The sequence below is a fragment of the Ornithorhynchus anatinus genome, chromosome 10, assembly GCF_004115215.2.
Source record: "Ornithorhynchus anatinus isolate Pmale09 chromosome 10, mOrnAna1.pri.v4, whole genome shotgun sequence".
In the NCBI taxonomy this organism is placed as follows: domain Eukaryota; kingdom Metazoa; phylum Chordata; class Mammalia; order Monotremata; family Ornithorhynchidae; genus Ornithorhynchus; species Ornithorhynchus anatinus.
In genome coordinates, this window is record NC_041737.1 from 12,391,126 (window position 1) to 12,407,279 (window position 16,154).

The 16,154-nt window shown below is 42.8% G+C and overlaps 1 protein-coding gene across 1 annotated transcript in view; it reads right to left on the minus strand.

Moving 5' to 3' along the window:
* Positions 1-16,014, minus strand: part of LOC114814745 — a 29,040-nt gene extending 13,026 nt beyond the window's left edge. Inside the window, exons 1-7 of the mRNA XM_029074024.2 lie at positions 15,973-16,014; positions 13,997-14,070; positions 13,206-13,318; positions 6,678-9,206; positions 5,197-5,388; positions 3,869-4,036; positions 483-584 (exon numbers count right to left, since the gene is read on the minus strand). Of these exons, the coding sequence (XP_028929857.2) occupies positions 483-584; positions 3,869-4,036; positions 5,197-5,388; positions 6,678-9,206; positions 13,206-13,318; positions 13,997-14,070; positions 15,973-16,014 (3,220 nt within the window). The remainder of the gene's footprint in view (positions 1-482; positions 585-3,868; positions 4,037-5,196; positions 5,389-6,677; positions 9,207-13,205; positions 13,319-13,996; positions 14,071-15,972) is intronic.
* Between the last annotated feature and the right edge of the window lie 140 nt (positions 16,015-16,154).

Here is a 16,154-nt window from a genome sequence, read left to right on the forward strand (position 1 = left end):
ACAATGCTCTGCACACAGTACGTGCTCAATGGACCCGAGTGACTGACTGACACCCGATTGACTGACTGACATGGGGCCTTTCAGTCCCACCCACAGGCATGGGTGGCGTCTCACACAGCTTGCATCATTTTCAAATACGAAAGGACAATTATCATAGGAATAACGGGTTGCTGAAATTCCCCCTTTCCCCTGAAGAAACTTGAGCATGCAACTTCATCCCAGCATCAGAATATCACCTCAATTCTTAAGTTGTGCTTCAAACCTGTTTAGAATTTTACTTTAATCCTAATTAATCCAAGTCACTTCACTTTTCTGTGACTCATTTCCCTCATCTGTAAAATGGGGACAAAGACTGTGAGCCCCATGTGGGACAGGGATTGAGTCCAACCTGCTTTGCTTGTATCCACCCCAGCTCTTAGTACAGAGCCTAGCGCAAACCAAGCGCTTAACCAGTACCATTGTTAACTGTTATTACTACTTACTAGTATCCACTTCGGTCACCAAGATGGGTTTGGAGAATTGGATTCGAAACCCCCAGGGGTAATCACCAGTTCCTTTGGATATCCTCACTGTTCGTTCACGAACTAGAAGGAAAAGGAAACAACTGACCTCAGGACATTTTGTAGCTGTGCAAATTTAATGCAGTTTATTTATTTGTATGTGTTGGACGGCGGGGAGACTAGGCGGAGTGGTGCCAATTATCTTTTTAAGAGAAATGTTCACGTTTCCTCCAGTAGGACATGGAACATCCTGAAGCCAATATCTAAGTATGGAGACTTGAGGACCAAGAATCCAGAGAGGAATTGATTAGAGCGTTCATGGTTTGAGAGGCATCTCTAGCATTCTCTCATCCCTGCTGGTTATGTTCTCGGCCAGATGCGGGGTAATGTGAGGGAATAGGAGAGCGGGATACCATTCTGCCGGTGTGCATGTGTGCTCGTTTCCCCTAGTAGCCAACTAAAAGCAGACCCAGAACTAGAATCTGGGTGTCCTAATTTCCACAATAGTGAAGCAGCATGACCTAGTGGCAAGAGCATGGACTTGGGAGTCAGAGGATGTGGGTTCTAATCCCGGCTCCACCACTTGTCTGCTGTGTGACCTTGACAAGTCACTTAACTTCTCTGTGCCTCATTTACCTCATCTGTAAAATGGGGATTAAGACTGTAAGCCTCATGTGGGACCGGGACTATGTCCAACCTGATTACCTTGTATCTACCCCAGCACTTAGAACACTGCTCGGCACATAGTAGGTGCTTAACATATATCATAATAATAATTATTATTATCTATTGGACCAACAGGGGAAGGAAGCAGTGTAAGACAACATGTTCATAAAACAGTAGACTGGATATTCAGGAGGAAGGAAGTACTGAAAAATGAAACTAACTCAAGGGTGAAATTTTCTCCTTAATGCATACAATCTAGAGTTTGCTCTCCACTCCTCTAGTGACTGGTAAGCAGGTTTCCAGAAACCTGCTTCTGGTCAAAAAGAAGCAGAATGGATAGAGCATGGGCCTGGGAGTCAGAGGGATCTGGGTTCTAATTCTGACGCCACCACTTGTCTGCTGTGTGAGGTTGGGTAAGTAACTTCATTCTCTGGGTCTCAGTTACCTCATCTGTGAAATGGGGATTAAGAATGTGAGCCCCAGATGGGACATGGACTGTGTCCAAATTGATTATCTTGTATCTACCCCAGTGCTTAGTACAGGGCCCGGCACATAGTAAGCGCTTAACAAATAGCATTAAGAAAAAAAATGCAGTGGTTTCTCCTCAGAAATAGCCTGCTCCCCACCTCCATATAAGATGGGAGACACTGAAGAGTCTTCAAGATGTGTTCTGTGTACCAACTGTTCTCTTTATCTGCCTAGTCAGGGAGATAAAAGTGCTTCTTTGAGCATTGGAGAACTAAGGACCTATTTCCCTCATTAATGGACCCATCTCAATATGTTCATGAAGCGTTAAAATTCATTCAATCGTATTTATTGAGCACTTACTGTGTGCAGAGCACTGTACTAAGCGCTTGGAAAGTACAATTCGGGAGGTTAAAATGCCTCCTGCCCTTGAGAGACCAATAGAGCCACTGATATTTGTTAATGCCCCTTGTCAAAACCCTTTGGCTACACTGATTCAAAATCAAATTATGATCGTTTCATTTCCACACTCTGTAAGACCATGCAGATTGTCGAAATTGCTTCATATTCAGGAAATCTGCCTGCCAATAATATGTCTGGAGCTCTTCAGTAAAGACTTTAAATGGCCTGCTGAACTTTACTGCTCTCTCGAGGAAGGAGGCAATCAAGATGTGCTGTAGCATGTCCACCTTACATTGGGAAAATGGTTTCGACCCATTTAGGACTTTAGATGCCCCAGTCACTAAGCTGCAGCCCGGTGAATAACCTACACATGCCGGCCGAGGCTGAAAAACTGCAAATGCATTTCCCTGATTTTTCAGTTTGGAAGCAACACAGGGTATTTAGGTCCATTTTTAAGCCATTCATCTCTGAAAATACTACTTCCTAAGACCCTGTCACACGCTAGTGGCAACAATTCAAATAGAGACCAACCATTCTATATTCATCACAATTTTGCTGTTAAAAAAAAAAAATGTTTACAGCTCCAATAAGAATTTGGACTATTCTGGGCAAGTTTGGAGAAATTCTCCCTGCCAAGAACTCAGAGTTCATTGTCTTGTGTAAGAACTGCATTCAACCTGCAAACAGGCATTAGCTCCATCTGATTTATTCGGTTCATCCCTTCTGCTTCTCCTGTTCCTTTTGACTGTAGGCCAAAGAGCAGATTCCATTTCTCTTAGTTTCCTTGATTTCTGACTTTCATTCTCAAGTCGTGTAGGCTGGGATGTCTGTCATGGATGTAAGAACTGAGTAACGGGTCTCCCACCCTTCATTTACCACTTTTTGGGGATATCGCCATTGAATTTTAATGCAAGAATTCTTTAGGGTGCTTTGTGAGTGCTCCAGTTTTGCATTGAGGCACAAAGTTCAAAAACTTTCCCCTTTCCACTTACTGCCTCCTCCTCCTCATCCCCTCACCTGGGAAGAACTTTAGCTGACATGAATAGACTAAATTCCCATTTCACCAGCTGTTAGCTCTGTTTGCCATTGGAAGACAACGCTTTTGCGTGCCAGCACAAGGAGTCTTTTTGCTGAATAAGATGTGAAAGAAAACACTTTGGAAATTCAATATTTACATACCTACAAACAAAAATAATTAGTTATTTTTATTCTTGGTATGTACTTAAACAACCATTTGATCGTATAACTATATTTATTGCTTTGTTATCACTTTAAAAATATATTTATATTGTTTGGTCACTGGAAACCTCAGAGGAAACCATTCTAGAATTAAAAAATCCAGAGTTCTGAACAAGAGCAATGTTTTCTTTAGCATTGTCAGAAAGATTATACTAATCTGGTGAAGAATCATGAAATTCCAGTAAATGGCCCAGATGATTAGTTAGTTTAGTAAATCTTAGCTTGGGATCTTTTTTTAATGCTGTTGCCTGGCTTTCTCTCCCTCTTGGCATCCCCTGAGAAACTACATGGCCTAGTAGATAGAACACGGGCCTGGGAGTCAGAAGGATCTGGTTTCTAATCCCAGCTCCGCCACTTTGTCTGCTGGGTGACCTTGGGCAAATCACTTAACTTCTCGGTGTCTCAGTTACCTCATCTATAAAATGGGGATTAAGACTGTGAATCCCACATTGGACACGGATTGGGTCCAACCTGATTAGCTTGTATCTATCCCCAGCGCTCATTAGAGTGCCTGGCACATAGCGCTGAACAAATACTATTAAAAATTTAAATAAAATAAGGACCTGATTGGTTCTCCGTAGCTGTTTGGTACTCACCAGCCACTGGTCGGGGCCTTTTACTCAGACACCTGGGACTGTTCTCTGAATTCCCGTCATCCCCTCGGAAAATCCATGAGGCAGAGTGAAAACTCTCTGTGTAGAATCCTCTCTCCTCAATGTCAGCTTGTAAAAAACCGTCTGTGGATCGGCCATCCTCAGAATTGACTGGAAATCCAAAAATATAAATCATTTCATTCATCCTTTGCCCTAGAGCGTATGCAAGAAGAGTGACTTCAGGGCCCGCAGTGAGACCCTAATGCAACCCTATTGAGACCCTAATGCATTCAGCGGTAAAAATTGGGAATAGAGAAAAGTTGCTTTCTTCAGTTCCTTGAGTCTGTCTGTCATCTGAGGTCTGGCAATTTGACGTGACTGTTGATTTTCTGGGTAGGAAAGAGACTTAACAGACTTGTGCAGATCAAAGTACCCCAACCTTAGGATCTCCTCTGATTTTTTTCTTTGTGGAGTTGGGGGGAGGGGGAGGATCCACATTTTAGATCAGACACGATGGGGACCACGTCTAATTCTCACCTCCATATTCTTTCCTAGTGCCTAGTACAGTGACCTGCAAACAGCAAGTACTTAATAAATACTATTACTACTATTACATGACAACTAAGATGTCCCAATTTGGGTGGGGCAATCACAGCCTTTAAGATTCCAGTGCCCCACCTGAACCCCCTCCATCCCCGCCAAAGCACTTAGTACAGTGCTCTGCACATAGTAAGCACTCAATAAATACTACTGAATGAAAATAGGGTAAGACCTACAAAGGTCTCACATAAGCCAATACGAAATGCTTTGGATTGGAGTCCCTTAGGTTTCCCTTAGGTTACCAAACCGAGCAGATGTTTCTTCTGATCTATATTTTTCATGAGGTCTGATACAACAGAATAGTTTATTATTTGCACATCCATAAACCCCCAGACCCTGCACACTGTAAGAAAAAAAGAAGAAAAAACTAATAAAATGGATTAAACATTGACCCAGGGAGAGGAAACAGTCCATCACGAAAAGAGACTAGAGCAGTTACACTTATCCCTCTTACTTAGACTGAGCTCTGTGTGGGAAAGGGACTGTGTCTGACTTGATTAACTTGTACTTACCCCATGCTTAGAGTAGTGCTTGGCACATAATAAGCACATAACAAGTATAATAATATTAATGATAATAATGATCGGGCAATCTCACTGAAGTACATTCAAATGGAAAGTGTATGATCAGCAAAATCTCCTGCCCCAAAACAGGGATTTGGGGTGGGAAAGTTTCAGGTTAATGGAACTTCGATGCTGTGGTTCCGGGAGTGGAGTTGATTATCTACTCACTTGATCCTTCAGGATTGTTGCTGGCAAAAGAGCTCCCTCCAGTAGAGCTGTGTTTTTTGCTGTCTTTAAACAGCTTCCGTCTCTTGGCCCATTGGTCTAATGCGTCTTCCTGGGAACTGTCACTGGTTCTTGAATCTTTGGGTACCAGATCCCATGATAGTTTTGCAGCTGGAGTCACTTCCAACTTCCACTCTAAATTCAGACCAGATTGTGTATGAGGATGAAGAAGGCAATAAGTTATTTGCTATTCTCTGTTGCTCCCCTTACCTGGAAGTTATTTCAATGTATTCATCCCCCACTAAACTCCTTGAGACCAGGGATTATGTCTAGTTATTCTACTGCATGCTCCCAAGTGTTTAGTAAATAATAAATACCATTGGTTGAGGACAGTTATTTAATTAATTTAATTTTACAGGTACATAAAAGTCAGGTAACTTTCCCAAGGTGACACAGCAGGTAGGTGGAGAAGTGGGGATTAGAACCCAGGTCTCGGGAATGGGCCTAGGAGTCCCGCAGATCTGGGTTCTAATGCCGGTTCTTCTACTAGCCTGCTGTGTGACCTTGGGCAAGTCACTTAACTTCTCTGTGCCTCACCTTCCCTCAACTGTAAAATCATCAAATACTTGTTCTCACTTCGAGCTCAATGAGGGACAGGAACTATAATTCTATTTATTGTTATTGTTTTTGTCTGTCTCCCCCGATTAGACTGTAAGCCCGTCAGTGGGCAGGGATTGTCTCTATCTGTTGCCAAACTGTACATTCCAAGCGCTTAGTACAGTGCTCTGCACATAGTACATGCTCAATAAATACTATTGAATGAATGAGTGAATGAATGTCAAACCTGATAATCTCGTATCTATCCCTGCATTTAGTACAGTGCTTAACTCATAGTGAGCACTTAACAAGTATCATCATCGTTTGCTATTTCTTTGAGTCTCTGATTCCCAGTCCTGTGCTCTTTTCACTAGACCAAGCTGCTTCTCTAAAAAGGAACACTGCTTCTCTGAAGCAGGAACTCAAGGGTTTCAACAGCTTGATGGTGGAAAATCCGGGTAGAGGGAGTAAAGTCCTTTACTATCCCTTCACTGGTCGATTCCTAGCCTAGGAAGAAGCAGAGAGTTGGCCCGGTCTTCACTCCCCCACTGCTGCTTCTGGTCCATCTCATCCCTCTCCGTCTCTCATCCCACTCGTCATTCAAAGTCTACATCACCTATGTCAACTAGTTGTCCCCATTTAGTGCTTCGAACAGTGCTCGGCACACAGTAAGCATTTAACAAGCACCGTAATTATCTATCATCCTCCAGAAACCAACTCTGCATTTCTGGATGAATTTCAAACAGACATTTAGTGCAGAGAATTCATTCATTCAATAGTGTTTATTGAGCGCTTACTATGTGCAGACCACTGTACTAAGCGCTTGGAATGTACAATTCGGCAATGTACCATGTACAATTCATCATAATTAGTAAACACTGAATTACCTTTCAGAAGACTCTGCGCCTGGGTTGGCAATTGTGCATTTGTTGTCTGGGAGCTGTCCTCTTTTTTATCACCGCTTTTCTCACCTCCATCAGTAGTTGACTCCACCCAACGCTCTACCTGTCCCACAGACTCTGGTCTGAAGGGATTAAGTTCTTGGCTTGGATCTTCATGGTCACTGCTCTCATCTGCTTCTTTAATTTGTGTTTTCTTGCTGGAAATTTGATCATCTTCAGGGGAGCCTGAAGAACCGGCACTCAATGGGGCCTCTGGGAAATCCCTTAGGGAATGAACCTCACCTCGTCCTTGGACCCCACTGATGCTCAGGAATTCATTTTCTGGCACTGGATCCTCCACTTCACCATCTCTCAAAGTCCCAGAGTTTGACAGTACATTGCTGGACGCTCCAGGATCTTCTCTGACCCCAGGAAAACAAGTGTCAGTTTTGACCTTACTGTCATTTTGAATGATAAGTCTTTGTTCGAAGTCGCCAGTTATTACGGTCATCACTGACCCTCTCCATTTTCTGGGTGCCCCCTCCAGCTCTTGAGAGTCTGTCGGCGGAGTTGGGTCCAGCCGGGATGCCGGAGATTGCCTTTGCCCACAATCTGTGGGACTGCTCTTAGGGCTTATGGGGGAGCCTGCCAGCCCATTTGCTGGGCTACTACAAGGTAAAGAGACCAGAGTAAGTAAGGATTCAGGCTTTGATTCTGGAAGCTCCTGCACTTCTGTGATCTGCTCACCATCTAAAGTGTCCTCATCAAAGCCGCTTTCGCTAAAGTCAGTATGTACTTCTTCCCAAACAGAAAACGATCTTGGGGACTCAAAGTCCCCCTGTTCCGGTTTCTGGTCATGAACTAGTTTCAGTGAAGAATGGAAAGCATTTTCTGGCGGGCCATGCAGTTCGTCACAGTCCATCTCATAGGCAGCACAGGGATTCATGAACAGGGCGTCCCTGGTGCACGTTTCAGGTGGAGGGTAGCAAGTGGCCGAGCCAGAGAGAGGTGGAATGGGCCCGGGGGAGCATGTGAGAGGAAACTGTAAACTTCTCAGGCTGGAACATGAGGATGGTGATCTAGGAAATGTACGAAATTCTGTACTTTCAGAGCCTATGTTGGTGCAGTTATCATGCAAGGAGCTGCTCGTTTCTTGACCTAGCGTAGACTGTGGTTTATAAGCTGACAAAGAGTGAGAACTAGCTTCTTTCCTCCCTGGTCCTGATAAAAACAGATCAATGATAGTGTGTGGAAAATGTGGTCTTCTTTCTGGATCTGCTGCTAGAGATGACTCTGATGGGCTAGTGTTTTCCAGGTCAGCAAACCTGCTTTCTCTTCTACCCACTATTTCACTTGGCTCCTCAAGAAGCCCCTTGGATAAGCCCATGCCTGCTGACTCTCTGATTTTTAGAGGACTACAGTCAGTAGAAGGATAATCTTGGCAAAGAGTCTCCTCCCCAGAGCAATTCTCCTTTTCCCTAGGGTCATCCTTCCCGATGTCTGCCATTGCACATTTTCTTTCCCAATCACTTAAGACTGATAAGGAGGTGACAGGCTTCTGCTTGTTGCTCTCTGGAGTAAAGGGGAGAGTCACGGCCTGGAGATCTAAGTTCTGTTCCTCGCAATCAGCAGAATCATCAGGGGGAGGGAGATGCAAACAACCATCTGGACCCTTGTCATTTGGAAAACATTGCTTCTTTTCCCGAAGGCTAAGATCTGATGGTGGATGGGAGCCGGAGTGTTCTTTGGAAGTAGTATAGGCTCTGCGATTTGAACAAATATTTCCATATCTGTTTCCATTTCTCTTCCCTCGTTTAGCGAGTTCCAGGTCAATGAGCGCAACCTCTTTTTTATTGGCATATTGCACTTTCATTTCTTTTCCTACAATGTTCACGTTCAAGAAGGGACTCTCGTGTCTGGCAAGTTGAGTTTTGCTTTTAGTGGACAGCTCATTCTCCACATTACATCCTGCTGAGTGACCCTTCCAAGCACTCTTGTTCCTAAACTGGTGGCACCTATGACTTTGTGAGTCATGACACCACTGGCTCTTTCTGGGACATCTTTTTTTAATGACCAGGTTCATTCCACAATCAATCAGCGAGCTTTTCTTAATTTCCACTTTCACATTCAGAGCGCCACATTTTACCTCTGCAATCATTAGGCTGTGAGGGGAATTAAAGATTTTGTCTGAGTCTCCAGAATTCTGCAGGGTAATTTTTCCCGAACCTTGGGCTTCTGCTTCAGTAAAGGTTACTGTGATTAGATTTCCTTCCTCCTGAGGAGAGACACCTGCAGGAAGATGGCCATCTTCCTTTCCTTTCTTTTTTTCTCTGTTAGGTCTCTCTTGTTTTCCATCTTTGCAGGTGGAAGACTTCTGTTGCTTCACTACCGCAGGATTGGAAGTGAATGTGCCTCCATTTCCTTCAGACCTCCCTAAGCCTATGCCCTGAGAAGAGATAGTCTCTGAGGAGTCTGCTTCATTTTTAAAGCATTTTTTATTTTGCTGACATTCACCATAGACAGGTCTGAATTCATCTAAAAAGCGGAAGACATAGCATTCTATGTTATAAACGTCACATTTGAAAGGGGAAAATTCCTCTTTTGTTATACTCTCAAATTATTTACTACAGAATTTGGTTTATGTCTTGCCACCTTCAATCTGCTCTTTTGAATTCAGTTCTCTGAACTTGCATTCATTCATTCAATCGTATTTATTGAGCACTTAGTGCATGCAGAGCATGGGAGAGTACCCTATAACAATAAACACATTCCCTGCCCACAATTCCCAGCCCACAGTGAGCTTACAGTCTGTGGAGAGAGACAGATATTAATATAAATAAATGACAGATATGTACATAAGTGCTGTGGGGCTGGGAGGAGAGAAGAACAAAGGAAGCAAGTCAGGGCAATGCAGAAGGGAGTGGGAGAAGAAGAAGGGGGGCTTAGTCGGGGAAGACCTCCTGGAGGAGATGTGTCTTCACAATAAGTCACTGAAGGAAGGGGGAGTAATTGTCTGTTGGATTTGAGGAGGGAGGGAGTTCCAGGCCAGAGGCAGGATGTGGGCAAGAGGTCAGTGGCGAGATAGGTAAGATCGAGTTCCAGGCATGGTGAGAAGGTTAACATTAGAGGAGCGAAGTGTGCAGGCTGGGTTGTAGTAGGAGAAAAGAGAGGTGAAGTAGGAGGAGGCAAGGTGGTGGACTGCTTTAAAGCCAGTGGTGAGGAGTTTTTGACTGATTCAGAGGAGGACTGGCAACCACTGGAGATTTTTTAGAAGGGGAGTGACACGTCCAGAGCATTTCTGTAGAAGGATGATCTGGGCAGTGGAGTGAAGTATGGACTGGAATGGGAGAGGCAGGAGGCTGGGTGATCAGCCAGGAGGCTGATGCAGTAATCCAGGAGGGCTAGGATGAATGACTGTATTAACGTAATATCATTTTGAATGGAGAGGAAAGGGCAGCTTTTAGCGATGTTGTGAAGTTGGGCCGGCAGGAATTAGTGATGGATTAAATATGTGATGGATTGAATATTGAACAGAGAATGAGTTTGTAATCGTGTTCATTGAGCACTTATTATGTGCAGAGCACTGTAGTAAGCGCTTGGGAGTATACAGTACAACAATATAATAGCTATATGCTCTTTCTCTAAATGGTGGTTCCATTCACAATTACTCTGCCTTTTACAAGCCATCCACAGTTTTACCTTAACACACCAATTTTCAAACATTTCAGCATCACTGATATCTCAGTTTCCTCCCATTAGGAGGTTGTTTCTCTCTCAGCACATATTGGGAAAATCTCCAGAGGCATAGATGCAGTTAAGACATATATTACTTGCACATTGTATAGCATACATGATGCAAAAACCTTCCTCCTGGAGTCCTGAGGTACAGGATGTACATGGAGAAAATTTTGACACTACTTTCCAGAACAGAGGCTCTTAACAGGCGTTCTTGTGACTTCCCTTCCTCAGTAGAAATGGTTCAAGTTCTTTATGTCCTCTTTACCATTTTCCCAAAGGTCACGGTGCTCTTTAGCCTAAACTATGAGTCTCTATGCAAGAAAGTTAACCTGAGGCATTCGCAGTAGAGCACATCTGAAGCAAAGTCTGTTCCTGTGACAAAATGCCTGTCTGGTCAGTCTGATTTGAAAAGCACAAATAGCTCAACAACTGTACATTCCAAGCGCTTAGTACAGTGCTCTGCACATAGTAAGCGCTCAATAAACATGATTGAACGAATGAATGAATGAACTGAAGGTAGGACAAGATTTCCCAGCTGAAGCCTCGATAGAAGGCTTTAAAATGGGCCAGCTGAGAGGTCAGACATAGCCAGTAGGATGCTCTTGTGTTGGGGTTATACAAAGATAAGGGACTTTGAGGTATAAACTCTCAGAAGATCAGGTTTGTTATTCTGTTTCTTTTTATCACAGCCTCTCAGAACACATCTTCAGAGATAGGGATCACAGCAGTCTATACCAATCTGCCTGACCAAATGTTTCTTTTTGGTATGGAGGTGTTAATTTATAGCCCAAGCTTTAAGCCCTCTTGTAGCATTTATGTGGGTCCATCTCTGCCAGCTTGCTTTGGGCAGCAAATGTGTCTACTAACTCTGTAATATTGTACTCTCCCAGGTGTTTAGGACAGTGCTCTACGTGCAGTGAGTGCTCAATCAATTCCATGGATTGATCAATACCATCAATATCAATACTCAGTCCATGGTATTGATTGAGCACTTGCTATGTGTAGAGAATTATACTAAGTAAATGGGAGAGTACAATATATAACAGAATTAGCAGACACATTCCCTACCCATAACAAACTTACATAAATTTGATTGATCTGGTAAACCTACCCATTATATCACTGACCCCTCCTTTTTTATTTTATTTTTTAAAAAAATAGCAGAAATAGACTTACACTCCTGGGTATCTGAGATTATTATGTTTTTGCAGGGTTTCCTTTTCTTCCTCATTTCAGAGAGCTTGGAAGCCTCCACTTTTCACTACTCTGTGATGAGACCAAATGGGAAGTGTATATATTTTCTGCAGTGATGAGGTTAATTTCCTCTTTCCTTTGGAGAAGCTTGAGAAGGCAAGTGGGGAACTGGGTACTCATATACTGATATTGAAAATGGTATTGTTGAACCCTAATTCTGTCTTGTAGTTGAGCAAATTAAGCACTTCAAAATCTTAATGAATCACTTAGTATTTCCATGCTTACTATGTGCTGTGCTTGGAGAGTACAGAGAGAAGGTTGACATAATTCCATTCCTCAAGGAGCTTACAGTCTAAAGAGGGACATAGACATTAAATTATATTTGTGACCTGTAAGTTCCCAGTATTGTGCTTTGCACATAATAAATGCTCAATAAATACCACTAACTGATGGGTCAGGTCCTCAAAAATGGAGCATTTAAAAATCAAATCAAATGCTGAGTTACATACTTTTAGATGACTAAATTAGATGTCCATTTTTCCAGGACTCAGTTGGCCTCAATTTGATCTCTCATGCCTCACTGTCACTGGTCAAGGTAAACTTCCATCTGAAAATCTTCCCTAAGAATTTCCACGCCCCTCCCACAGTTTTGATGTTCAGTTTGGCAGTTACCTAAAAGAGCTCTTAAAAGATTAAAAAATGATGGCTTAAAGTTGATAACGAGGATGAGTACAATTCTTCAATGAAAGAGTTCATCAAAGCCCAGCAGGTCAAAAATGAACTATTAAAGCAAGTGATTACATAGGCATATTGTGGTCTTTCTGGCTTGTCAATGAGTTGTTTGTCTATGTAAAATATTTCTTCTGCACATTCTCACTTTTTTAATGGCATAAAGTACTTACTATGTGTCAGGCACTGTACTAAGAACTGGGGTAGATACAAGATAATCAGGTTGGACACAGACCCTGTCCCACATGGAACTCATGGTCTTAATCCTTATTTTACAGATGATGTAACTGAGGCCCAGAGGAGTTAAGTGACTCACCCAAGGTCACATAGCAAACAAGTGACAGAAGCAGGATTAGAACCCATGTCCTTTTGACTCCCAGATCCAGTTTTTATCCATTAAACCATGCTACTTCTCTTATCTTCTTTTCAGCTTCCTATCGAGCAACTATCTGTGTATTCCCACCTTTGTCCTATTTTCCTCTCCTTTTCATTTCTGGTTGGATGGGGATGGAAGCTTATCCGTATTTCACCATGTTCTAACAGCTACAGGGGCTTTGTCCTAGCTATTCTCTGAGCAATTTCCATTACCTCGCTCTCTTCATAGTCTAAGCTCTAATTCTTGTTTCCTTTTCCCTAAGGTGAAATGGCTGAATTCAGGTACACTGAAGATCAGTAAACCAAGTAATTTCAAACTTTCTCCATGGCTGTGAAACCAGGGCATGGCAAAGACAACTAGCTTTCTACCTGGCTGTGAAACCAAAACCTGGAAAAGATGACTAGACTATCTGTAGAACCACCAAGGTGGGGTCTCAAATAACGAGGCCCGAGAATATAGTTGGGCCGCCAGCATCAAAAATGTTTTCCACAACACACCTTTGCTGTAAGAATGGACAAACCAAGAAAACACAATCACCCCAACACACACCATCCCACAAAATGTAGACCCAGGGGCCTTAAGTAATTTATTCTTTTTATTAGATATTGACCTATAATAATTTGTGAAGGTTTGCATTAGGGAATCTTTATTTTTAGGAATCCAAATCAGGGTAACCAAATGCCCAAATGGCATCATTTTTAGTTCAAATAAGATTCTTTATGCATTTACTGTGACTGTTGGATTTACCCACTTGCCCTATTAAAAAACAGACATTTTATCACTTTTTAAAATATGTCTTTCCTCTTCAATTATCTGCCCTTCTTAAAGTTTATCCAGAGGAGCGAGGATGTTACTTAAAGAGACATGTTATACAAGGTAATGTGTGTCACTGCAAAAGGTAAAAAGGAAAAGAATGTCAGCTTACCTGAAAAATGCTTTCTTCTCCTATGTCTCATTTCCAAAGTCCTAGAGAAAACACAATGTTTATAGTGAAGGAATAGCAGTCTTCTGGCTATTTCTGTTCCATAATCCCAGAATCTGATTAGCATATCTAATCCTGTGCACTGTCAGGAGTCTATTTTATTCTAACAAGCCTATTAGCATCTTTTTTTTTCCTTCCGAAGATAACTGCCAGATATACTAATCTTGATAGGCTGGCTAAAGTTGGAAGGTAAATTAGCACTACATACAAATACTAGCAGAAAGTATATTAATTTGTTTTTGCATTTAATATATGGTGGAAAATGAGATGTATTATTTTTATGTTTTTCACAGAATGAGATTTGACCTTTCCGGGGAGAAAGGGACTGTAGAAACGATCTCACTGATTTCTTTTCCTGGTAAGAATTTAGCGAAGTCCTCCTGGATGGAGGAATAAAGAACATTGCAGATCTGACAGAATGGTTAATAATTTCCTTGAGACGACTGTGGAGCACTAAGAACATGATCTCTGGGCTGTGTCAGAGGCAAGCAGCATCAAGACCTCTATAAGGTGTTCCTAGAACCTGTAAAAAGTATTTGACAGCACTTCACTCTCACTTCATCCATCAACTCCTTGCTCATGTCCCTTATCAATTGATCTCATTTATGGCATATTTACTGGGCTTAGTACTGTACTAAGAGCTTGGGAGACTACTTTATAAAAGAGTTGGTAGATGCGTACCCTGCCCACAACAAGCTTACAGTTTAGATGTTGAGACAATAAAATAAAATTTGAGTAAATAAAATGAATTATGGGCATGTACATAAGTGCTGTGGGGCCGAGGGCCGGAGGGCCGGGGTGGTGATGGGGGGGCCGTGAATAAAGGGTGCAAATCCAAGTTATAAGGGTGATGCTGAAGGGTGTGAGAGAAGAGGATATGGAGAGCCTAGTCGGGGAAGGTCTCTTGGAGGAGTTGTGTTTCAATAAGGCTTTGAAGGTGGGGAGAGTGATGGTCTGTCGAATATGAAGAGGAAAGACATTTCAGGCCAGAAGCAGGATGTGGGTGAGAGGTCAGTAGCGAGATAGACAAGATCAAGGTACAGTGAGTAGGTTGGCATTAGTGGAGCAAAGTGTGCTGTCTGGTCGTAGTAGGAAATCAGGGAGGTAAGGTAAAAAGAGGGCAAGGTGATTGAGTGCTTTAAAGCCAATGGTGAGGGCTCTCTGTTTGAGGTTCTTGAGAAGTAGGGAAATATGGACTGACTGTTTCTGTAGAAAAATGATCTGGGCAGCAGAGTGAAGTATGGACTGGAATTCCTTCCTCCTGCCTGGAATTTCCTCCCTCTATCCATCCAACAGATCAACACTCTCCCCATCTACAATGCCCTACTTAAATTTTACTGTTATTATTGTGGCATTAAGTGCTTACTATGTGTCAAGAACTTTTCTAAGTGCTGGGATAGATACAAGTTAATCATGTTGGACACATGGGGCTCAGAGTTTGAGTAGGCAGAGACCAGACATTGAATCCCCATTTTACAGATAAGGAAACTGAGGGACAGAGAAGTTAAGTGGCAAAGCTAAGATCACATAGGCAAGTGGAGGGGTTGGGATCAGAACCAAGGTTCTCTAATTCTTAGGTCCTTGTCCTTTCCACTAGGCCACACTGTTCCTCTGGAAGCCTTCTCAGACTGTTCCATCACCGCACCTTAATTTCCCTGCCTACTGCCTTTCCCACTTCCAGCCCAACATTTCTGCATACATTTTTATACATGGTTTTTCTCTTACTCGTAGTTTGTTTTAATGTCTGTCTCCCAAGTGCTTAGTTCAATTTTCTGCACAAAGTAAGTACTCAATAAACCCCAGTGATTGACTGAGGGGCTTCCTTGGCGTGGCAGGGAGATCAGGGAGTGGGAATCAGGCATTTGTGTTCTATATCCAACTCTGCCCTGCACTGCTCTAAAGCTTTAAGAAAGTCACAGCCTTTCTATTCCTCTTTCCTTAACTGCAAAATGGGAACGCCAGCCCCAGGTAAAATGCAAAAAAAGCTTACGATACTTATTAAGCACTTACTAAGCGGTAGACATTAGAGTTGATAAAAGGATATGAGATCATTAGCTGTGTCCCACAGTGGGCTCGAAAATCCATCTTAATCCCATTTTCAGATGAGAAAACAGAGGCCCCTAGAGTTTAGGATTTGCCCAAGGAGGCTGTTGTGGTGTCTCTACAAGATGTAGGCACCGCACATTAACAATATTAAGAGACTTATGGGCCCCCGCTGTTTGAATGGGGGAAAATGAGGGTCCAACAAAAGGAACTTGGGCAGTGCCGTGCCCCAAACTCACCACTTTTACACAAAGCGTTACAGTTACAGCGGACTGCAGCATTTGATCACAAGAAAGATGTGTTTTTCCCACAGAAAATCTCACAGTTAACCCCTTTCATCTGCACCTCCGCTGCCCAGTTTTTCCCTAGGGACAGGGCTAGTGGAAAGACCACATAACTGGGCACAGGACAACCTGTGACC